This window comes from Nycticebus coucang, chromosome 12 (genome assembly GCF_027406575.1).
Source record: "Nycticebus coucang isolate mNycCou1 chromosome 12, mNycCou1.pri, whole genome shotgun sequence".
In the NCBI taxonomy this organism is placed as follows: Eukaryota; Metazoa; Chordata; class Mammalia; order Primates; family Lorisidae; genus Nycticebus; species Nycticebus coucang.
This window is the reverse complement of record NC_069791.1, coordinates 15,826,530-15,851,041: the sequence shown is the minus strand read 5'-3', so window position 1 is coordinate 15,851,041 and position 24,512 is coordinate 15,826,530. Positions and strand designations below refer to the sequence as shown.

At 42.4% G+C, this 24,512-nt stretch overlaps 1 protein-coding gene across 1 annotated transcript in view; it reads right to left on the bottom strand.

The window, feature by feature from the left end:
* The window catches only part of FAM186A (family with sequence similarity 186 member A), a 118,393-nt gene that overhangs the window by 12,923 nt on the left and 80,958 nt on the right, over positions 1 to 24,512 (bottom strand). The window contains exon 12 of the mRNA XM_053556570.1: positions 3,562 to 3,754. Coding sequence (XP_053412545.1) covers positions 3,562 to 3,754 — 193 coding nt within the window. The remainder of the gene's footprint in view (positions 1 to 3,561; positions 3,755 to 24,512) is intronic.

Here is a 24,512-nt window from a genome sequence, read left to right as displayed (position 1 = left end):
TTCTGCTTTCTCTCTCTTCTTTTCTGCCTCTTTTACTATCTGAGTTATCTCAAAAACTTTGTCTTCTACCTCTGAAATTCTTTCTTCTGCATGGTCTAACCTGTTGCTGATACTTTCCATTGCATCTTTAAGTTCCCTGATTGACTGTTTCATTTCCTTCAGCTCTGCTATATCCTTTTTATATTCTTCATATCGTTCATCTCTTATTTGATTCTGTTTTTGAATTTCCTTTTGGTTATTTTCCAGTTTATTAGCAGTTTCCTTCATTGTTTCCATCATTTCCTTCATTGTTTTCAACATGTGTATTCTAAATTCCCTTTCTGTCATTCCTAACATTTCTGTATAGGTGGAATCCTCTGCAGTAGCTACCTCATGGTCCCTTGGCGGGGTAGTTCTGGACTGGTTCTTCATGTTGCCTGGAGTTTTCTGCTGATTCTTCCTCATGGGTGATTTCTTTTATCTGTTTACTTGCCCTAATTTTCCTTTCAATTCCTCTTGCTCTTCAAGTTCTTGTGCCTGTGGACTAAGGGTTACAGGACCAGAAGGGTGAGAAGGTTTAAGAGCAAAAAAGCGATGAAAGAAATGAGGACCAAGTGATAAGAAAAAAAAAAAAATGAAAAAAAAGAAAAATAGAGAAAGGAGAGTGGTTGGGTGAAAGGAATATTGACAAAAAGAAGAGAGGCACAGAAAGAGGGAGACAGAGCAATATAGGTGTACAGTAGGGTACTTTGATACAACCTTAAAAAAAAAAAACACCTTCTGGGGGTGCCCAGTGGGGTGGTTCCCTTGAGGTCAGCAGCTCTTTGCTAACCTGATCAGACACAGTACCCCACCTCCACCAAGTAGAGAGGAAAGACAAAAATGCTATAAATCAAACCAAAACAAGCAAGCAGAAAACTTTACGGGATAAAATTGGCTGGAAAAACCAAATAATAGTGGTAGAAACACTAACAAAAATGAAGTTCTGATTATTGAAATAGGCAGCAATGGGAAATTATAATTAAACTAGAAAAATTGAGAAAGAAAAAGGATGTGTATGGAAAAGGTTGAACTTAAAAAACAAAACAACAATCTAGAACGTCAAAATAAACAAAAAAAACAACCAAACCAAAAAAAAAAACCAAACAAACAAACAAAAAAAAACACACACGCAACCAAAAACAAAGCAGTATGTATATGGAATTGAATATTGTCTGGGCAACACGTGGTCTTCTGGGGTATGAGATGTTAATCACAGTTCTGATACGACTGGAGGCTGCTAGTTTCTCGAACCCCAGCAGGTAGACACCCTAAATCTCTCTTCAGCCCACTTAAAAGGCACTTTGAACTTGTTCACTTACTGAGCAGAAGCTTTCTCAGGGAAGTGCTTGTTGCTGGAATCACTGCTGAAGTGGCCATCCACTTACCCTGTGTGTCAAAACTGGTCTCCCTCTGCCCCCGAGGGTTAGGGCTGCAAGGCGGCTCAGACCCCGCCCTTAGGCTACTTGGTCGCTGGGTTACCAGCTCCCACCCAATTCCAGCTCTGCGGGAGCTTGCCAGGGCAGATCGCTCACAATGTCTGCCTGTGACCCAGAGCCAAACTCTATTAGCTCCGTCTGGCTCAGCGGCTCAGACTGGGGCCCTAGACAAAGGCCAAAGTTCTCCGCACTCCCGCTCAGGCTCTCCCCAAGGCAGTTCAGCTGAGTGCCAAGTCCAAAGACACCAAAACAGTTCACAGGTAAGGCCTTTCTGGTTTGCAGTCTCGCTGCTACTGAACTTACAGTTGCGGGCGGGTTTAGGCGGATTGAACACACGCGACCACTTGCCGGTTTTCCACTGTTTTAGTCCTCCTCTTGGGGTCCAGAAGTCTCTCGCTGACTCCCTGTATCCTCTCAGGGGTGATGATAGGCAGATCCCACCAGCCAGAGATGCCTGGAGTCCTATATCCCCAGACTCACGGTGCCCAGATGCAAGGAAGCTGTTACTCGGCTGCCATCTTGCTCCACCCTCCTATTTATTTTTTTTGAGACAGAGTGTCACTCTGTCACCCTGGGTAGCATGCCTTGGTGTCGTCATATCTCACAGCAACCTCATGTTCTTGGGCTCAAGCAGTCCTCTTGCCTCAACCTCCCAAGTAGCTGGGACTACAGGAGCCTGCCACAATGCCTAGCTGGTTTTTCTATTTTTAGTAGAGATGAGGTCTTATTCTTGCTCAGCCTGGTCTCAAACTGGTGAACCTGAGCAATCCTTCTGCCTCAGCCTCCCAGAGTGCTAAGATTTTAGGCGTGAGCTACTATGCCCGGCCTAGCGTCCTAACTTTTGAAGAGAGAAGTAAGCACACAGAATCAGAGAGCAGTGACTTTAAGACATTTTGTATCTGGAGGCTGGTACATATGGGTTAACCAGGAAGAAACTAAAATCTAGAAGTCTCTCCTATTCTTATCTTTTTCTCTCCTAGAGACCAAGCAAGCATTGCTCTGGTCAGTTTAGGAGCTTCACTGAAGACATGGTGTACTGGGTTGAATAGCCCCCCCAAAAGATATGTCTACCTCAAACCTATGAATGTGTCCTTGTTTGGGGGTCATCGTAGGTTTAATTATATTGAAGATCTCAAGATAAGATCATCCTGGATTTACCAAGTAGTTCCTAAATCCAATGACATGTGGCCTCACAAGAGACAAAAGAGAAGGGTGGCACCTGTGGCTCAGTGAATAGGGTGCCGGCCTCATATACCAAGGGTGGCAGGTTGAAACCCGGCCCTGGCCAAACTGCAACAAAAAAATAGCCGGGCATCGTGGCAGGCACCTGTAGTCCCAGCTATTCGGGAGGCTGAGGCAGGAGAATCGCCCAAGCCCAAGAGCTGGAGGTTGCTGTGAGCTGTGATACCATAGCACTCCCCTGAGCACGACAAAGTGAGACTCTGTCCCCCATCCCCCCAAAAGAGAGAGAGACAAAAGAGAAGACAGAAAGTATACTCAGATAAAGGCCACTTGAAGGACAGAGGCATACATTGGACTTATGTGTCTATAAACTAAGAAATCCCAAGGATTGTCATCATCCACAGTCTGGGAGAGAGGCATTTAACAAATTTCTCCCTCGGGGTCTCTCTGAAATCATTTTTTTTTTTTTTGAGACAGAGTCTGAAGCTGTCACCCTGGATAGAGTGCTGTGGCATCACAGCTCACATCAACCTCAAACTCGTGGGCTTAAGTGATTCTCTTGCCTCACCCTCTCAAGTAGCTGGGACTACAGGCGTCCGCTACAACGCCCAGCTATTTGTTTTTGTTACTGCGTTGTTTTAGCTGGCCCACCAGCCTCGGTGTATGTGGCCGGCGCTCTACTCACCGAGGTATAAGCGCCACCTGCAAACATCTTGATTTCATGAACTTCTGGCCACTAGAACTGTGAGAGAATTAATAATTATTGTTTTTAAGCCACCAAGTTTGCGGTCATCTGTTACAGCAGCCCTAAGGAATTAATAAAATGAAGTCTCCAGGTAAATGTTATTTTTAAAGCTTATCACTTTCTTTTTTTTTTTCTTTTTAATAACATCCTGGAGAGAGGGAATGGAAAACATATTACCTGGCCAAATAAGTGTATCATTTCCCTCAGGTACAGATTCCGTTTCTGCTCTAGAGCCGTCTGCTTCTCAGTCCAGATCGACATCACCTTTTTCCGGTAGTCATCAATTCTGCTCAGCATTAGGTAGAGATTTTGGGTCTCATACCCTTTCCCAGTGTTTTGGATGGCTTTTAATTGTTTGGTTAAGTTGTTTCTTGAAAAAAATAGCAAGAAATAGATTGATATTGTTACTGACCCTGACTCAACAAACCTGTCCTTTGTTTCTTTGAATCCTCATCCCTAGTAAGTAGAGAGGGCTGGGACAGGGATGGGAGGCTTACTTAACAAGATCTTAATCCAATTCCTTTTTTTTTTTTTTTAGAGACAGAGTCTCACTTTGTCACCCTCGGTAGAGTGCTGTGGCGCTGCAGCTTACAGCAACCTCCAGCTCTTGGATTTAGGTGATTCTCCTGCCTCAGACTCCTGAGTAGCTGGGACTACAGGCGCCCCCACAATGCCCAGCTATCTTTTTTTTTTGTTATTGCAGTTTGGCTGGGGCCGGGTTTGGACCCACCACTCTCGGTATATGGGGCTAGTATCCTACTCACTGAGCCACAGGCACCGCCCTTAATCCAATTCCTTCTATGAATAAAGTACTTCAAAAAGTATTTTTGAATAGATTAAAAAATCTATGACTATCACATTTTTTATTAACTATTAATAGAGTTTTTAATGTTATATTAGTATTGCTTATTATTATTTTAATATATTAAAAAGGTAAATGTGGGCTCAATGCCTATAGCTCAGTGTCTAGGGCACCAGCCACATACACCAACGCTGGAGGGTTTGAATCCAGCCCGGGCCTGCCAAACAACAATGACAACTACAACCAAAAAATAGCTGGGCATTGCAGCAGGCACCTGTAGTCCCAGCTACTTGGGAGGCTGAGGCAAGAGAATCGCTTAAGCCCAAGAGTTTAAGGTTGCTGTGAGCTATGATTCCATGGCACTCTACCAACAGCAACAGCTTGAGACTCAAAAAATAAAAAAGGTTAAATGTGCCTCTTTGGTTTTGTTTTGAGACCGTCTCCTTTTGTCACCATGGGTAGAGTACTATAGCGTCGCAGTTCACAACAACCTCAAACTCTTGGGCTCAAGTGATCCTCTTGCCTCAGCCTCCAGAGCAGCTGGGATTATAGGCACTCACCACAACGCTCACCTATTTTTATTTATTTATTTATTTATTTTTGAGACAGAGTCTCACTATGTTGCCCTTGGTAGAGTACTGTGGTGTCAGAGCTCACAGCAACCTCAAACTCTTGGGCTTAAGCAATTCTCCCAAGTAGCTGGAACTACAGGCGCCTGCCACAAAATGCAGTTGTCATTGTTGTTTAGCTGGGCTGGGTGAGGATCAAACCCACCACCCTCAGTATATGTGGCTGGCACCATAACCACTGTGCTACGGGCACCAAGCCTGTTGCCTAGTTTTAGAAATAGGGTTTTACTCTTGCTCAGACTGGTCTTGAACTCCTGAGCTAAAAAATCCACCTGCCTCAGCCTCCCAGGGTGCTAGGACTACAGGTATGAGCCACTGCACCCAGCAAGTTTTTCTATTTTTAGTAGAGCTGGGATCCTACTCTTGCTGATGCTGGTCTCAAACTCCTGAACTCAAGCAATCCACCCACCTTGGCCTCCTAGAGTTCTAGGATTACAGGCATGAGCCACCATGCCAAGCTAGTTTTTCTATATTTAGTAGAGATGGTATCTCACTCTTGCTCAGGCTGGTCTGGAACTCCTGAGCTCAAGCAATCCACCTGTCTCGGCCTCCCAGAGTGCTAGGTTATAGTCGTGAGCCACTATGCCCAGCAAATGTGCCTATTTGTAATAAAAATTACCTTAGAGTAAGAAATACTTCTTTTTAGTATGTATTGATGTATGTAAGATACATAGATGATACTTAATACAATTATGAAATAAGCAGTGTCCTTGCCTTCAAAGCACTTATAATCCAGAATAGGAGACTAATAAATTAAGTGTATGAAAGAGAGAATGATTCACACTTTGCTCTTCTGAAAGAAAAAAAAGATAGGATTAAATAAATGCTAAATCAATATATTACAACATTCTATAGGTGCAAAAAGGAACACATATTTAATTCCAACAAGAGTAATAAAGAAGGATTTATAGGAAGATGTTGAATAGGATATTAAAGAACAGTCATAAAAATATTCTCTCTCTCCCCTGTAATGAATACTACCACATCTATTGGTCCTAAAAAGATAGAGCTTTGTCATCCCCATTCTACAGGAGAGAAAAGGAAGCTTAACTAAGTTGAATCATTTTTCTTTTTTTTTTTTTTTGTAGAGACAGAGTCTCACTTTATGGCCCTCGGTAGAGTGCCATGGCATCACACAGCTCACAGCAACCTCCAACTCCTGGGCTTAAGTGATTCTCCTGCCTCAGCCTCCGGAGTAGCTGGGACTACAGGCGCCCGCCACAAGGCCCGGCTATTTTTTTGTTGCAGTTCGGCCGGGGCCGGGTTTGAACCTGTCACCCTCAGTACATGGGGCCAGGCCTTACCGACTGAGCCACAGGCGCCACCCTGAATCATTTTTCTAAAGTCACATAGTAAATAGCAGATGTGGGAAGCAAACGTAGATCATCTCTCTTTTACAATACCAGTATCTCTGATCACCGATACTAAATCATATGGGAGTGCTCATTGAAATGCAGATTCCAGGGTGCTTCCTCAGGCCTTTGAATAAAAATCTTGGTGGTAGACTTAAGGAATTTGTATATTAAGCCAAATTTCAGGTACATTTTACTTTACTAAAATTTGAAGACTATTGTGCTTACCAACAGAACAGGGAAGAAGGCTAAGAGGAATTCCAGGTTGAGGGAATATACCATAAATAAAGGCAAGAAAACCAAAGTTGTGACTGGGGGAGGTGGCTCACTCCCATAATCTAGCCATCTGGGAGGCTGAGCCAGTGGATTGCTTGAGGTCAGGAGTTCAAGACCAGCCTGAACAAGAGTGAGGCCCCATCTACTAAAAATAGAAAAAATCAACCGTGAGTTGTCGTGGGCACCTATAGTTCCAGCTATTTCGGAGGCTGAGGCAAGAGGATTCCTCAAGCCCAAGAATTTGAAGTTGCTGTGTGCTATCATGATGTCACAGCACTCCACCCAGAGTGACAGAGTGAGACTCTGTCTCTGAAAAAAAAAAAAAAAAAAAAAAAGAATTAAAATTGTGTTTTGGAAGTGGTGAGTAGTCTGAGATTTTTAGACCACAAATATGTGAAAAGATACAGTGGGAAATTAAATTGAAATAACTGGATTATGAAAGGCTTTGAAAAGTATGTTGGTTAATACCCACAATCTCAACATTTTAGAAGGCAGAAGGATTGATTGCTTGAGGCTAGGAATTCAAGGTTATAGTAAGCTGTAATTGCATGGTTGTACTCTACCCTGGGTGTCAGAGTGAGACCCTGTCTCCAACAAAAAGTTATTTTTGTTTTTTTTTCTTCAGACAGAGTCTCACTTTATTGATCTCAGTAGCTGTGGCATCACAGCTCACAGCAACCTCAAACTCTGGACTCAAGCCATTCTCTTGCCTCAGCCTCCCAAGCTGGATCTACAGGCACCTTCCACAATACTTGGCTATTTTTAGAGACGGGGTCTCACTCTTGCTCAGGCTGGTCTCAAACCTGTGAGCTCAGGCAATCCACCCACCTTGGTCTCCCAGTATGTTAGGGCTAGGCGCAGTGGCTCATGCCTATAATCCTAACACTCTGGATTAGAAATACACAGATGTGGATTGCTTGAGGTCAGGAGTTTGAGACCAGACTGAGCAAGAGCAAACCCGTCTCTAAAATTAGCTAGGCATTGTGGCCAGCATCTGTAGTCCCAGCTACTTGGGAGACTGGGACTCAAGAGTTTGAGGTTGCTGTGAGCTGTGATGCCATAGCACTCTACCAAGGATCTCAAAGTGAGACTCTGTCTCAAAAATATTTTTTTTATTAAAAAAATTTAAAGGCTTGGTGCCCATAGCTCAGTGGTTAGGGTGCCGGCCACATACACCTGGGCTGGCAGTTTGGAACCCGGGCCTGTTAAACAACAATGACAACTACAACCAAAAAATAGCTGGGTGTTGTAGTGGGCACCTGTAGTCCTAGCTACTTGGGAGGCTGAGGCAAGAGAATCGCAAGAGTTTGAGGTTGCTGTGAGCTGTGACGCCACTACACACTATCCAGGGTGACAGCTTGAAACTGTCTCAAATAAATAAATAAATAAAAAGGTATGTTAGACTGGGCAGGGTTGCTCATACCTGTAATCCTAGCACTCTGGGAGGCCGAGGCAGGAAGATCACTTGAGCTCAGGAGTTTGAAACCAATAGAGCAAGAGTGAGACCTTGTCTTTGCTAAAAATAGAAAAACTAGCCAGGTGTTGTTGTGGGCACCTGTGGTACCAGCTACTCCTGCCTCAGAGGGAGAATCACTTGAACCCAGAAATCTGAGGTTGCTGTGAGCTAGGCTGATGCCATGACACCCTAGCCTAGGGCAACAAAATGAGACTTTGTCTCAAAAAAAGAAAAAAAAGTTATGTTAAAGAGTTTTGGATTTTGGGCGGCGCCTGTGGCTCAGTTGGTAGGGCACCGGCCCCATATACCGAGGGTGGCTGGTTCAAACCCGGCCCTGGCCAAACTGCAACCAAAAAATAGCCGGGCGTTGTGGCGGGCGCCTGTAGTCCCAGCTACTCGGGAGGCTGAGGCAAGAGAATCGCCTAAGCCCAGGAGTTGGAGGTTGCTGTGAGCTGTGTGAGGCCACGGCACTCTACCGAGGGCCATAAAGTGAGACTCTGTCTCTACAAAAAAAAAAAAAGAGCTTTGGATTTTTTTTTTGGTAAGTGAATAGGGACTCATCAAAGACGTTTTTCTTAATATATGTATTTCTCACATATACATATGGGCGTGTATGTGTGTTTGTATATACACAAATATGTACATATATGTGTATGTATATGTGTGTGTGCATATGTGTATATATATATATTCACTCAGGAGAATCACTAAGATTTACCAGACATTAAAAAAAATCTATTTATCTCCATCTATCTATAAATATACACAGAGTTTGCAAAAAAAAAGTATGCACATTTTAAGAGAGTGAGAGAATAACTCTTAGCTCTTAGGTCTCTTAGGGGGGTTATAATGTATACTTTGGAACCTATTGTACAAGTGGATCATTTAATACTTAAATTATTAACTTTATATATATAAACTTTATATATATATTATAAACTTTATATATATATTTATATATATATTTTTTGAAGCAGTCTCACTATGTCGCCCTCAGTAGAGTGCCATGGTGTCATAGCTCACAGCAACCTCAAATTCTTTTTCTTTTCTTTTCTTATTGTTAAATCATAGCTGTGTACATTAGTGCAATTGCCTGTACCCATTCTAAGATGCACCATAGATGTGGCCCCACCCATTACCCTCCCTTCACCAAAACCTCCCCCCTCCCTTCCCCTTCCTTGGCCCTTTCCCCATAGTCTTGTGCTATAGTTGGGTTATAGTTTTCATGTGAAAGCTATAATTTAGCTTCATAGTAGGGCTGAGTACATTGGATACTTTTTCTTCCATTCCTGAGATATTTTGCTAAGAAGAATATGTTCCAGCTCCATCCATGTAAACATGAAAGAGATAAAGTCTCCATCTTTCTTTAGCAACCTCAAATTCTTGGGCTTAAATGATTCTTCTGCCTTGGCCTCCCAAGTAGCTGGGACTATAGGCATCTGCCAAAACGCCTGGCTATTGTTTTTTTTGTTTTGTTTTAAGAGACAGAGTCTTACTTTGTTGCCTTCAGTAGAGTGCTGTGGCGTCACAGCTCACAGCAATCTCCAGCTTTTGGGCTTAGGCAATTCTTTTGCCTCAGCCTCCTGAGTAGTTGGGACTATAGGCACCCACCACAATGCCTGGCTATTTTTTGTTGCAGTTTGGTCAGGGCCGGGTTTGAACCTGCCACCCTTGGTATATGGGGCCAGCACCCTACTCACTGAGACACAGGCACTGCCCCTGGCTATTTTTAAGTTGTAGTTGTTGTTGTTTGGCAGGCCTGGACTGGATTCAAACCTGCCAGCTCTGGTGTATGTGGCTGGCGCTCTAGCCACTTGAGCTACAGGCACCGAGCCTATTAACTTTATATTTAATACTTAAATGTATGACCTTTTGAATTTTCCAATGATCCTCTTTTCATGCCAAATCCTTCCTGCCATTTTTCTATTTGTACAGTTTTTTGAGATTTTCCCCACATTTTTTTTTTAATTTCTATTTTTTTTGAGAAAGAGCCTCAAGCTATCACCCTGGATAGAGTGCTGTGGCGTCACAGCTCACAGCAACCTCCAACTCCTGGCTTAAGTGATTCTCTTGCCTCAGCCTTCCAAGTAGCACGGACTACAGGCACCCACCACAACGCCTGGCTATTTTTTGGTTATAGTTGTCGTTGTTTGGCAGCCAGACTCAAACCCACCAGCTCTGGTGTATGTGGCTGGCACCTTAGCCGCTTGTGCTACAGGCATCATCCCACTGTAATTTTTTCCTTGTTCTGTTTTTTAACTGTGAGTCTGTCACCTTGAGTAGAGTGCCGTGGCATCATTATAGCTCACAGCAACCTTAAACTCACTATTTTTAGTAGAGTCGGGGTCTTGCCCTGGTCTCAAATTCTGACTTCAAGCAATCCACCTGACCTGGACTCCTGGAGTGGTAGGATTAAAAGTGAGAGCCACTGTACCCAGCCACAATTTTCTTTTCTTTCTTTCTTTCTTTTTTTTTTTTGAGACAGATTCTTACTTTGTCACCCTCAGTAGAGGGTTATGGCGTCACAGCTCACAGCAACCTCCAGCTCTTGGGCTTAGACGATTCTCTTGCCTCAGCCTCCTGAATAGCTGGGACTACAGGTGCCTGCCACAACACGCGGCTAGTTTTTGTTGCAGTTTGGCCGGGCCGAGTTCAAACTCACCACTCTTGGTATATGGGGCCAGTGCCCTACTCACTGAGCTCCAGGCGCTGCTCAATTTTTTCTTATTAGAATCATATAATATATGATATGGACTTTGGAAATGGGATTTCTGAGTTCAGTTCTACCACTTACTTGCTGTATGATTCGGGCAAATAGGATCAACTTTCAGAACCTGATTCCCCATCTGCAAATTAGATCCAATAATGTTTCTAAAGTTCCCGTTCATTGTAGATACATTATAAGTCCCTGTACATACATAACTAAATTTAAATAATTTTATTTTCATTTAGTTTTTCCTTGTCCATACAATATTTTTTTTTTTTTTTTTTTTGGCCGGTGCTGGGTTTGAACCCGCCACCTCCGGCATATGGGACCGGCGCCCTACCCGCTGAGCCACAGGCGCCGCCCTCCATACAATATTTTTTCAAATAATTTAATGGTTCTTCAAGACACAGTTCAGAGTTCTTTCTTTCTTTCTTTCTTTCTTTCTTTCTTTCTTTCTTTCTTTCTTTCTTTCTTTCTTTCTTTCTTTCTTTCTTTCTTTCTTTCTTTCTCTTCTTTCTTTCTTTCTCTCTCTCTCTCTTTCTCTCTCTCTCTCTCTCTCTCTTTCTTTCTTTCTTTCTTTCTTTTTTTTTGAGACTATGTCACCCTCGGTAGAGTGCTGTGGTGTCACAGCTCACAACAACATCAAACTCTTGGGCTTAAGTGATTCTCTTGCCTCAGCCTCCCAAGTAGCTCGGACTACAGGTGTCCACCACAATGTCCAGCTATTTTTTTTATTGCAGTTGTTATTGTTGTTTAGCTGGCCCAGGGTGCGTTTGAACCTACTAACCTCCATGGATGTGGCTGAAGCTGTAACCACTTTGCTACGGGCTCCGAGCCCAGTTCAGAGTTCTGCACTCCAAGAAGCTTTACCTAACTATCTCCTGCTCTGTCCTCTTATGTTTACTTTGTACATGTGGCATCATTACTCTTTCCCCATCATACTATATAATTGCAGGGAGAATGGGGACCGAGGACCCTATTCTTGGCAAAGGAAAGCACTCCCAGAAAAAGAGGAAAATTTAAAAGTAAGCTGAATGAGTCAGAACAAAGAAAAGTCAGCTAGTTTACATTTAAGCTAGCCATTGCTAGCAAGCTTCCTGCCTTTTCTGAAATTCTAGCCTGTTGGGAATACAGCTTACAAACTCCCCTGCTGGATCTGTGAGCACTCTGAGGAAAAATGATCATAGAAGAGGCTATGACAAGACCTAGAAAGATACTAGGTTGTCTTCTGCCTAGTAAACAGATAACCATTGTGGATATTTGCATTTGCCTGAGGCAGAGATCAAGGGAGTAGGTTGAGCCCTGAGGTATGAGCAGAAGAGCTTATATTCCTTATTGCAGAGGAAGATCCTCTGTGGTGGTGATGGGAGGAAAATGCCTCCCTCCCACCTATTCCTCAGAGGAGATTAACGCCAGGGGTGTTTTACTCCACAGGGAACTAGTAGAGTTTAACACCTACTTAGAAATCTGTGTGTGATCTCAAGCGGGAGGCTCTCCTAATACAAGGCTCAAATTTCAGGTTTCTCAAGGCTACCCTTAAGGTTAATAATAACAATAGGAGCTGATATGCTCAATCAGAGAAACTGCTGGCTTCTTTGTTCCCTCCCTCATCTTATCCTGTGGGCAAATAGACTTCAATAAGAGCAGAGTGGAGCAAACACTCCACAAACGCTCAATGGACCCCGAGCTTCCACTTTTAATTCTACTCTATGTCTCTTTCTTTCTTTCTTTTTTTTTTTTTTGAGACAGAGCCTCAAGCTGTCCTCCTGGGTAGAGTGCCATGGCATCACAGTTCATACAACCTCCAACTCCTGGGCTTAAGAGAGTCTCTTGCCGCCCAAAAAAAAAAAAAAAGAGAGTCTCTTGCCTCCACCTCCCACGTAGCTGGGACTACAGGGGCCCGCCACAATGCCTGGCTACTTTTTGGTTGCAGCCATCATTGTTGTTTGATGGGCCCTGAGCTGGATTCAAACCCACCAGCTCAGGTGTATGTGGCTGGCGCCTTAGCTGCTTGAGCCACAGGCGCCGAGCCTCATGTCTCTTTCTTTACTGTAGTTTCCAACTATATTTCTTCAGTCAGTTGCCACCAGTTTCCACAGGTCTTAGTGGACTCTGCTCCCGGGGCAGGACCCCAACAATAATCATTTCTTTGTCTCTCTGAGTAGACTCTGGGTGGCTTGAAGGCAGGGGATCTGGCTTATCCATCTTTTTTTTTTTTGGCTTTTTTAAATTTTATTTCGTTGCTTATTTTTTATTTCTTTACTTTTTTGTTGTTGTTGTTGTTGTTGTTGAGACAGGGTCCCACCCTAGGCCCTGAGCAGAGTGCAGTGGGCGTGGTGGCTCACCGCAACCTCAGACTCCGGCTGGGGGCACCCCGCTGCCTCAGCCTCCGGAAGCTGCTGGGATTGCAGGCGCTCGCTGCTGCGCCCAGCTGGGTTTTTCCATTTTTTTCATGAGTCAGGGTCTCACTGTTGCTCAGGCGAGTCTTGAACTCCTGAGCTCAAGCGATTCTCCCTCCTCCCACAGTGCTGGGATTACAGGCGTGAGCCACTGTGCCCAGCTTTTTTTTTTTTATGACAGAGTCTCAAGCTGTCAACCGGGGTAGAGTGCTGTGACGTCACAGCTCACAGCAACCTCAAACTCTTGGGCTTAAGCGATTCTCTTGCCTCAGCCTCCCAAGTAGCTGGGACTACAGGTGCCTGCCGCAATGCCCAGCTATCTTTTGGTTGTAGTTGTTATTGTTGTTTGGCAGGCCTGGGCTGGATTCAAACCTGCCAGCTACTGTCTATGTGGCTGGTGCCCTAGCCACTTGAGCTACAGGTGCTGAGCCACTTTTCCATCTTTATAACCCACCACTCTCCACCCCCTGGGCCTAACATAAGCCCCCAAAGTAGTACATATTCAAAAAATGTTAATGAATTCAATGATGCAATCTAGTCACCACAACATTTAGTACCTTTCAGGACTTTCTTCAATATATATGGAAATGAAATGTCTCATTGTCATTATTTGTTCTAATTTTACATCCTCCCTGTCATCCCTTCTCAGGAGTGTTTCCTTGATCATATGGGAACAAAATTCTATATCTTAGCATTTAGACATGAAATAGTTGCTTATAGAAGAGATTTCTGGGCAGGCGGCGCCTGTGGCTCAGTCAGTAAGGCGCCGGCCCCATATACCGAGGGTGGCGGGTTCAAACCCTGCCCCGGCCAAACTGCAACCAAAAAAATAGCCGGGCATTGTGGCGGGCGCCTGTAGTCCCAGCTACTCGGGAGGCTGAGGCAAGAGAATCGCCTAAGCCCAGGAGTTGGAGGTTTCTGTGAGCTGTGTGAGGCCACGGCACTCTACTGAGGGCCATAAAGTGAGACTCTTGTCTCTACAAAAAAAAAAAAAAAAAGAAGAGATTTCTGAAAAAAGGAATTGTCCATGATAGGATTAAAGTTATGTAACAGTTAATTTTTTTAGTTTTTTTGGCTCAGCACCCATAGCTCACAGAGTAGGGTGCCAGCCACATATACACCAATGCTGGTGGGTTCGAGCCTGGCCCGGGCCTGCTAAACAACAATGACAACTACAACCAAAAAATAGCTGGGTGTTGTGGTGGGTACCTGTAGTCTCAGCTACTTGGGAGGCTGAGGCAAGAGAATCACTTAAGCTCAAGAGTTTGAGGTTGCTGTGAGTTGTGACGCCACAGCACTCTACTGAGGGTGACATAGTAAGCTTCTATCTAAAAAAAAAAACCAAAATAAATACATAAATAAATAATATTAAATATTAGAAGAGATTTCTGAAAAAAGGAATTGTCCATGATAGGATTAAAGTTATGTAACAGTTAATTTTTTTAGGTTTTGACATCTCCCTGTTTTGTTAATCGAATAAAATTAAATATTGTTATCAAATGTTGATGCAAGGGGCCAGGTATGGTGGCTCACACCTGTAATCCTAGCACTCTGGAAAGCTGAGGTGGGTGGATCACTTAAGCTTAGGAGTTCGAGACCAGCTTAAGCAAGAGCAAGACCTGGTCTCTAAAAGTAGGCGGGCATTGTGGTGGGTGCCTATGGTCCCAGCTACTTGGGAGACTGAGACAAGAGAATTGCTTAAGTCCAAGAGTTTGCAGTTGCTGTGAGCTATAACACCAGGGCATTCTACTGAGGGCAACAAAGTAAAACTCCATCCCAAATAAATAAATTAATTAATTAAATAATACTTTAAAAAACATAATAAAATAGAACTTCTATGGTATGATTAAATGTATTTCAATCCAAAAGTCAGCATTTTTCTTTTTCTTTCTTTTTTTTTTTTTTTTTGAGACAGAGTCTCATTTAGTCCCTGTCAGTTAAGTGTGGTGGTGTCATACCTCACAGAACCTCAGATTCTTTGGCTCAAGTGATTCTCTTGCCTCAGCCTCCCAAGTAGCTGGGACTACAGGCACCAGCCACAATGCCCGGCTATTTTTAGAGACAAGGTTTTTGCTCTAGCTCAGGCTGGTCTCCAACTTGTGAGCTCAGGCGATCTGCCCACACTTGCCTTCCAGAGTCTTTGGTCTCCCAGAGTGCTGAGACTACAGGCATGAGCCACCACACCTGGCCTCAGCGTTTTTCTTTTTTTGTTTTTTGTTTTTTTTTGTAGAGACAGAATCTCACTTTACCACCCTCGGTAGAGTGCCATGACATCACAGGACTCACAGCAACCTCCAGCTCTCAGGCTTACGCAATTCACCATACACTGGTTTTATATACCATTTGACAAATTTTCATCACACTGGTTAACATAGCCTTCCTGGCTTTTTCTTAGTTATTGTGTAAAGACATTCATATTCTACATTTAGTAAGTTTCACATGTACCCTTGTAAGATGCACCGTAGACGTGGTCCCACCAATTACCCTCCCTCCACCTATCCTCCTCCCTCCCCTCCCCTCCCTTTCCGCTTTCCCCATATTCTTAGGTTATAGTTGGGTATAGCTTTCATATGAAAGCTATAAATTAGTTTCATAGTAGGGCTGAGTACATTTGATACTTTTCTTTCATTCTTGAGATACTTTACTGAGAAGAATATGTTCCAGCTCCATCCATGTAAACATGAAAGAGGTAAAGTCTCCATCTTTCTTTAAGGCTGCATAATATTCCATGGTATACATATACCACAATTTATTAATCCATTCGTGGATCGATGGGCACTTGGGCTTCTTCCATGACTTAGCAATTATGAATTGGGCTGCAATAAACATTCTGATACAAATATCTTTGTTATAATGTGATTTTTGGTCTTCTGGGTATATACCTAGTAGAGGAATTGTAGGATCGAATAGCAGGTCTATTTTTAGATCTCTAAGTGTTCTCCAAACATCTTTCCAAAAGGAACGTATTAGTTTGCATTCCCACCAGCAGTGTAAAAATGTTCCCTTTTCTCCACATCCACGCCAACATCTCTGGTCTTGGGGTTTTGTGATATGGGCTAATCTTACTGGAGTTAGATGATATCTCGAAGTAGTTTTGATTTGCATTTCTCTGATGATTAAGGATGATTAGCATTTTTTCATATGTCTGTAGGCCATATGTCTGTCTTCTTCAGAGAAGTTTCTCTTCAAGTCCCTTGCCCACCCTGAAATGGGATCACTTGTTCTTTTCTTGCTTATACGTTTGAGTTCTCTGTGGATTCTGGTTATTAAACCTTTGTCGAAGACATAACCTGCAAATATCTTCTCCCATTCTGAGGGCTGTCTGCTTGCTTTACTTACTGTGTTCTTGGCCGTGCAGAAGCTTTTTAGTTTGATCAGGTCCCAGTAGTGTATTTTTGATGCTGCTTGAATTGCCCGGGGGGTCCTCCTCATAAAATATTCGCCCAGGCTGATTTCTTCAAGAGTTTTCCCTGCACTTTCTTCTATTTTTTTATACTTTCATGTCTTAAGTTTAAATTTTTAATCCAGTGAGAGTCTATCTTAGTTAATGGTCAAAGGTGTGGGTCCAGTTTCAGTCATCTACAGGTCGCCAGCCAGTTCACCCAGCACCATTCATTAAATAGGGAATCTTTTCCCCACTGAATGTTTTTAATTGGCTTGTCAAAGATCAAATAACAGTAGGTAGCTGGGTTCATCTCTTGGTTCTCTATTCTGTTCCATACATCCACCTCTCTGTTTTTGTGCCAGTACCATGCTGTTTTGATCACTATCGACTTATAGTATAGTCTGAGGTCTGGTAGTGTGATTCCTCCTGCTTTGTTTTTATTTCTGAGTAATGTCTTGGCTATTTGAGTTTTTTTCTGATTCCATATAAAATGAAGTATTATTTTTTCAAGATCTTTAAAGTATGACGGTGGAGCTTTAATAGGGATTGCATTAAAATTGTATATTGTTTTGGGTAGTATGGACATTTTAACAATGTTGATTCTTCCCATCCATAAGCATGGTATGTTTTTCCATTTGTTAACATTTTCAGCTATTTCTTTTCTTAGAGTTTCATAGTTCTCTTTATAGAGATCTTTCATGTCCTTTGTTAGATAAACTCCCAAACATTTCATCTTCTTTGGCACTACTGTGAATGGAATAGAGTCCTTGACTGTTTTTTCAGCTTGACTATTGTTGGTACATATAAAGGCTACTGATTTATGAATGTTGATTTTGCAACCTAAGACACTGCTATATTCCTTGATCACTTCTAAGAGTTTCATAGTAGAATCCCTGGTGTTTTCCAGATATACAATCATATCATCTGCGAAGAGCGAAAGTTTGATCTCTTCTGACCCTATATGGATACCCTTGATCGCCTTTTCTTCCCTAATTGCAATGGCTAAAACTTCCATTACAATGTTAAAGAGCAATGGAGACAATGGGCAACCTTGCCTGGTTCCTGATCTGAGTGGAAATTATTTCAATTTAACTCCATTCAATACAATATTGGCTGTGGGTTTGCTGTAGATGGCCTCTATCAGTTTAAGAAATGCCCCTACTATGCCAATTTTCTTAAGTGTTCTGATCACAAAGGATGCTGGATATTATAAAAAGCCTTTTCTGCATCAATTGAGAGAATCATATGGTCTTTGTTTTTTAATTTGTTTATATGCTGAATTATATTTATAGATTTATGCATATTGAACCAGCCTTGAGACCCTGGGATGAAACCAACTTGGTCATGATGTATAATTTGTTTGATGTGTTGCTGGATTTTGTTTGTTAGGATCTTGTTGAATATTTTTGCATTAATATTCATTAGTGATATTGGTCTATAATTTTCTTTTCTTGTTGGGTCTTTTCCTGGTTTGGGGAACAAGGTGATGTTTGCTTCATAGAATGTGTTGGTTAGTATTCCTTCTTTTTCTATATTTTGGAAAAGATTGAGTAATATATGTACTAGTTCCTCTTTAAAGGTTTGGTAGAATTCTGAGGTGAAGCCATCTGGTCCTGGGCTTTTCTTTTTAGACTTTGTACGGTTGAGGCTATTTCAGAACTTGATATAGACCTGTTCAACCTTTCCACTTGATTTTGGCTAAGTCTTGGAAGGTGACGTGCTTCCAAGTATTGGTCAATTTCCTTCAGATTTTCATATTTCTGAGAATAAAGTTTCTTATAATATTCATTAAGGATTTTTTTAATTTCTGTGGAGTCTGTTGTTATTTTGTCTTTGTCATTTCTGATTGATGAAATTAGAGATTTTACTCTTTTTTTTCCTGGTTAGGTTAGCCAAAGGCTTATCTATTTTATTGACCTTTTCAAAAAACCAACTTTTTGATTTATTGATCTGTTGTATAATCCTTTTATTTTCGATTTTATTTAATTCTACTCTAATTTTGGTTATTTCTTTTCTTCTACTGGGTTTGGGGTTGGAATGTTCTTCCTTTTCCAGTTGCTTGAGATGTCCCATTAAGTTGTTAACTTCCTCTCTGTCTGTTCTCTTGAGGAAGGCTTGCAGTGCTATAAATTTCCTTCTTAGGGCTGCCTTTGCAGTATCCCAGAGGTTCTGATAATTCATGTTCTTCATTGTCCTTTTGTTCCAAAAATTTGGTAATTTCCTTCTTAGTCTCATCTGTGACCCAGCTATCATTCAGCATAAGGTCATATAACTTCCATGTTTTTGTATGAGTATGAAGATTCCTGTTGTTACTGAGTTCAACTTTTATTCCATGGTGGTCTGAGAAGATGCAAGGAATAATTTCTATTCCTTTAAATTTACTGAGGTTAGACTTGTGACCTAAGATGTGATCGATTTTGGAGTATGTTCTGTCAGCTGACGAGAAGAATGTGTATTCAGTTTTGTTGGGATGAAATGTTCTGTAGATGTCTGTTAAATCCAAATGTTGGATGGTTAGGTTTAAATCTAAAATGTCTTTGCTTAGCTTCTTATTGGAGGATCTATCCAACACTGCCAAAGGAGTGTTAAAATCTCCGACTATTATGGAGCTAAACGAAATCAAGTCGCTCATGTCTGTTAGAGTTTCTCTTATAAATTGAGGCGCATTCTGGTTGGGTGAATAAATATTAATAATTGAAATCTCATCATATTGAGTTTTACCTTAATAAATATGAAGTGACCATTCTGATCCTTCCTTACTTTTGTTGATTTAAAGCCTCTTGTATCTGCAAATAGAATTGCAACACCTGCTTTTTTCTGATTTCCATTTGCCTGAAATATGGACGACCATCCCTTCACCCTGAATCTATATTTATCTTTTTTTTTTTTCCCAGTTCTTTTGGCTGGAGCTGAGTTTGAACCCACCACCTCCGGCATATGGGGACAGCGCCCTACCCCTTTGAGGCACAGGTGCCGCCCTATATTTATTTTTTAATGTAAGATGAGGTTCTTGTATGCAGCAGATATCTGGCCTGAGTAGCATTTTTCTTAATGACAAATACTCGAAAGGTGTCCACAGCCAGGCACAGTGGCTCATGACTGTAATCCTAGCACTCTGGGAGGCCAAGGTGGGTGGATAGCTTGAGCTCACAAGTTTGAGACAAGCCTGAGCAAAAGCAAGACCCTGTCTCTACTAAAAGTAGAAAAACTGAGTCAAGAGGATCACTTGACCCCAAGATTTGGAGGTGGTTGTGAGCTATGATGCCATGGCATTCTACTCAGGGTGACAGCTTGAGACGCTACCTCAAATAAAAGAAAGGTGTCTGGTTCAGCACCCGTAGCACAGTGGTTACATTGCCAGCCAGATAGACTGAGGGTGGTCGGTTTGAACACAGCCCAGGCCAGCTAAACTACAATGACAACAAAAAATAGCCACGTGTTGTGGCAGGTGCCTGTAGTCCCAGCTACTTGGAAGGCTGAGGCAAGCGAATCACTTAAACCCAAGAGTTTGAGATTGCTATGAGTTGTGACACCCCAGCACTCTGCTGAGGGTGACATAATGAGACTCTGTGTCTCAAAAAAAAAAAAAAGAAAGAAAGAGAAAAGTGTCCACTATCACTACTATTCTTTTACACCAATTCATAATTATTGCATAATAATTAGCAATGAGAAAGATGGCAGCCGAGTAACAGCTTCCCTGCAACTGGGCACAGTGAGTCTGGGGAGATAAGACTCCAGACATCTCTGGCTGGTGGGATCTGCCTATAATCATCCCTTTGAGGATACAGGGAGTCAGCAAGGGACTTCTGGACCCCAAAAGGAGGACAAAAACAGTGGGAAACTGGCAAGTGGTTGCATGTGTCCAATCAACCTAATCACGCCGGCAACCGTAAGTACAAGTAGCAGTGAGACTGCAAACTGGAAAGGCCTTACCTGTGAACTATTTCAGTGTTTTTGGACTTGGCACTCAGTTGAACTGCCTTGGGGACAGCTTGAGCAGGAGTGCGGAGAACTCTGGGCATCGTCTGGGGCCCCAGACCAGAGCCACTGAGCTGGGCTGCAGGGAGCCATTGTGTGAGAGAACTGCCCCTGGCAAGCTCTGCCCTCAGGGTCCCAGAGCAAGGATCGGGTGGGACCTACTAACCTAGCGACTGAGCAGCCTAAAGGCAGGGACTGAGCTGCCTTACAGCCTTAACCCTTAGGGGCAGAGTGAGATGGTTTTGGCACACTGGAGGCTTGGGCTGTTGCCCTGGGTAGCGTGCCGTGGTGTCACAGCTCATAGCAACCTCAAATTCCTGGGCTTGGTGCTGCCCGGACCTCCATAAGATCTGTGCTGCAACCCCACACCAACCAGGCCTCTACATGCCCTGACCAGGAACTGCGGGAGCCATGCAACCCTGCATCCTCCTTCCTGTGTCCTCCCAGCCTCCGCACTGGCCCGCTCATCTGGCTAGGGATACTGGTAGCTGTGAGCCCTCTGGAGCCCTCCCTGCCTCTATGCAGAGCCCTTCTCCTGGCCAGAGACTGCTGAAGCCTTGGGCTCTCTGTGCCAAAGTTACTGGGTGCCAGGCACTCCCAGAACCACACACCACTTCCTGCCCTGTTGCTGGATCCGGGTGTGTCACACGCCGGAGCTGCTTCCACAACCAGAACTCCCTAGCTGGAGCAGTCCCAGAGGAACTACACAGGGTCACTCCCTACAAAGATCAAGCAACAATAGAGTGATCCTGCTGGGATCTAATCTTGAGAGACACCTCCCCAACTCTGAGGACGTCCAGAGGCAACGGTGAAAAACAATCATGAGGCAAAATCAACAGAAAAACTCTGGCAATATGAATAATTAGAGTAGATCAACTCCCCCAAGGATCAATGGGGCAGACACAGCACAAGATCCCATCCACAAAAAAATAGCTGAAATGTCAGAAATCAAATTCAGAATCTGGATAGCAAATGAGATTGAATTAGAACTCCAAGCAGTAACCCAAAACATATCTCAAGAATTCAACAAATTCAAAGACTGAATGACCAAAGATTTTGACACATTGAGACAAGAAGTTGCAGCCCTCAAAGATCTGAGAAACACAGTAGAATCCCTCAGTAACAGAATGGAGCAAGCAGAAGAAAGGATTTCTGACATTGGAGACACAGTTTTCAAACGCTCCCAAACTCTCAAAGAGGAAGAGAAATGGAGGGCAAAAACAGATCACTCTCTCAGAGAGCTCTGGGATAATTCGAAGAAAATCAATATTCGCCTTATAGGGATCCCCGAAAGCGACGAAGTGGCTTCACAAGGCACAGAGTCTCTTCTCCAGGAGATTATTAAGGAGAACTTTCCAGACATGCCAAGAAATTCTGAAATTCAGATAGCAGACAGTTTCAGAACTCCAGTATGACTCAACCCGAATAAGACGTCCCCCAGACACATCATAATCAATTTCACTAAAGTTAATATGAAGGAGAAAATTCTGAAAGCTGCCAGATGAAAGAAAACCATTATCTACAAGGGGAAGAATATTAGAATAACTGCAGATCTCTCTGCTGAATCCTTTCAAGCTAGAAGAGGATGGTCATCGACTTTTAATCTCCTAAAACAAAATAACTTTCAACCCAGGATCCTATACCCAGCTAAACTTTGTTTCATTTATGATGGAGAAATTAAATACTTCAATGACATTCACATGTTGAAGAAATTTGCCATAACTCAACCAGCTCTCCAGGATATTCTCAGACCTATCCTCCATAAAGACCAGCATAATCCTCCACCACAAAAGTAAACTCACCCAGAAAATTTTGATCAAATTCCAACTTCCTCAGTCACAAAAGGATTAAAAATGTCCACTGGACTCTCGAAGGGCTTATCAATATTCTCAATTAATGTGAATGGTTTAAACTGTCCTCTAAAGAGGTACAGGTTGGCTAACTGGATACAAAAACTCAAGCCAGATATCTGCTGCATACAAGAATCGCATCTTACATTAAAAGACAAATATAGACTCAAGGTGAAGGGATGGTCATCTATACTCCAGGCAAATGGAAAGCAGAAAAAAGCAGGCGTTGCAATCCTGTTCGCAGACGCAATAGGCTTTAAACCAACCAAAATAATTAAGTATAAGGATGGACACTTTATATTTGTTAAAGGTAATACTCAATATGATGAGATCTCTATTATTAATATTTATGCACCCAACCACAACACACCTCAATTTATAAGAGAAACTCTAACAGACATGAGCAACTCAATTTCCTCCACTTCCATAGTAGTTGGAGATTTTAACACCCCTTTAGCAGTGCTGGATAGATCCTCCAAAAAGAAGCTAAGCAAAGAAATTTTAGATTTAAACTCAACCATTCAACATCTGGACTTAACAGACATCTACAGAACATTTCATCCCAACAAAACTGAATACACATTCTTCTCATAAGCCCACAGAACATACTCCAAAATTGACCACATCCTAGTTCACAAATCTAACCTCAGCAAATTTAAAAAAATAGAAATTATTCCTTGCATCTTCTCAGACCATCATGGAATAAAAGTTGAACTCAATAACAACAGGAACCTGCATACCCATACAAAAACATGGAAACTAAACAACCTTATGCTGAAGGATAGATGGGTTATAGACGAGATTAAGAAGGAAATCACCAAGTTTTTGGAACAAAACAACAATCAAGACACGAATTACCAGAACCTCTGGGATACTGCAAAGGCAGTCCTAAGAGGGAAATTTATAGCACTGCAAGCTTTCCTCAAGAAAATGGAAAGAGAGGAAGTTAATAACTTAATGGGACATCTCAAGCAAGGAGAAGGAAGAACACTCCAACCCCAAACCCAGCAGAAGAAAAGAAATAACCAAAATCAGAGCAGAACTAAACAAAATTGAAAACAAAAGAATTATACAACAGATCAATAAATCCAAAAGTTGGTTTTTTGAAAAGATCAATAAAATAGATAAACCTTTGGCCAACCTAACCAGGAAAAAAAGAGTAAAATCTCTTAATTTCATCAATCAGAAATGGTAATGATGAAATAACAGCAGACCCCTCAGAAATTCAAAAAATCCTTAATGAATTCTACAAGAAACTCTACTCTCAGAAATATGAAAATCTGAAAGAAATCGACCAATACCTGGAAGTACGCCACCTACCAAGACTTAGCCAGAATGAAGTGGAAATGTTAAACAGGACTCTATCAAGTTCTGAAATAGCATCAACTATACAAAATCTCCCTAAAAAGAAAAGCCCAGGACCAGATGGCTTTACGTCAGAATTCTACCAAACCTTTAAAGAAGAACTAGTACCTACACTACTAAACCTCTTCCAAAATATAGAAAAAGAAGGACTGTTACCCAACTCATTCTATGAAGCAAACATCACCTTAATCCCCAAACCAGGGAAAGACTCTACAAGAAAACAAAATTATAGACCAATATCACTAATGAATACTGATGCTAAAACACTCAATAAGATCCTAACAAACAGAATCCAACAACACATCAAAAAAATTATACACCATGACCAAGTGGGATTTATCCCAGGGTCTCAAGGCTGGTTCAATATACGTAAATCTATAAATGTAATTCAACACATACACAAACTAAAAAATAAGGACCATATGATTCTTTCAATTGATGCAGAAAAAGCTTTTGATAATATCCAGCATCCCTTCATGATCAGAACACTTAAGAAAATTGGTATAGAAGGGACATTTCTTTTTTTTTTTTTTGTAGCGACAGAGTCTCACTTTATGGCCCTCGGTAGAATGCTGTGGCCTCACACAGCTCACAGCAACCTCTAACTCCTGGGCTTAGGCGATTCTCTTGCCTCAGCCTCCTGAGTAGCTGGGACTACAGGTGCCCGCCACAACGCCCGGCTATTTTTTTTTTGGTTGCAGTTTGGCCAGGGCCGGGTTTGAACCCACCACCCTTGGTATATGGGGCCGGCGCCCTACCGACTGAGCCACAGGCGCCACCCAGAAGAGACATTTCTTAAACTAATAGAGGCCATCTACAGCAAGCCCACAGCCAATATCATATTGAATGGAGTTAAATTGAAATCATTTCCACTTAGATCAGGAACCAGGCAAGGTTGCCCATTGTCTCCATTGCTCTTTCACATTGTA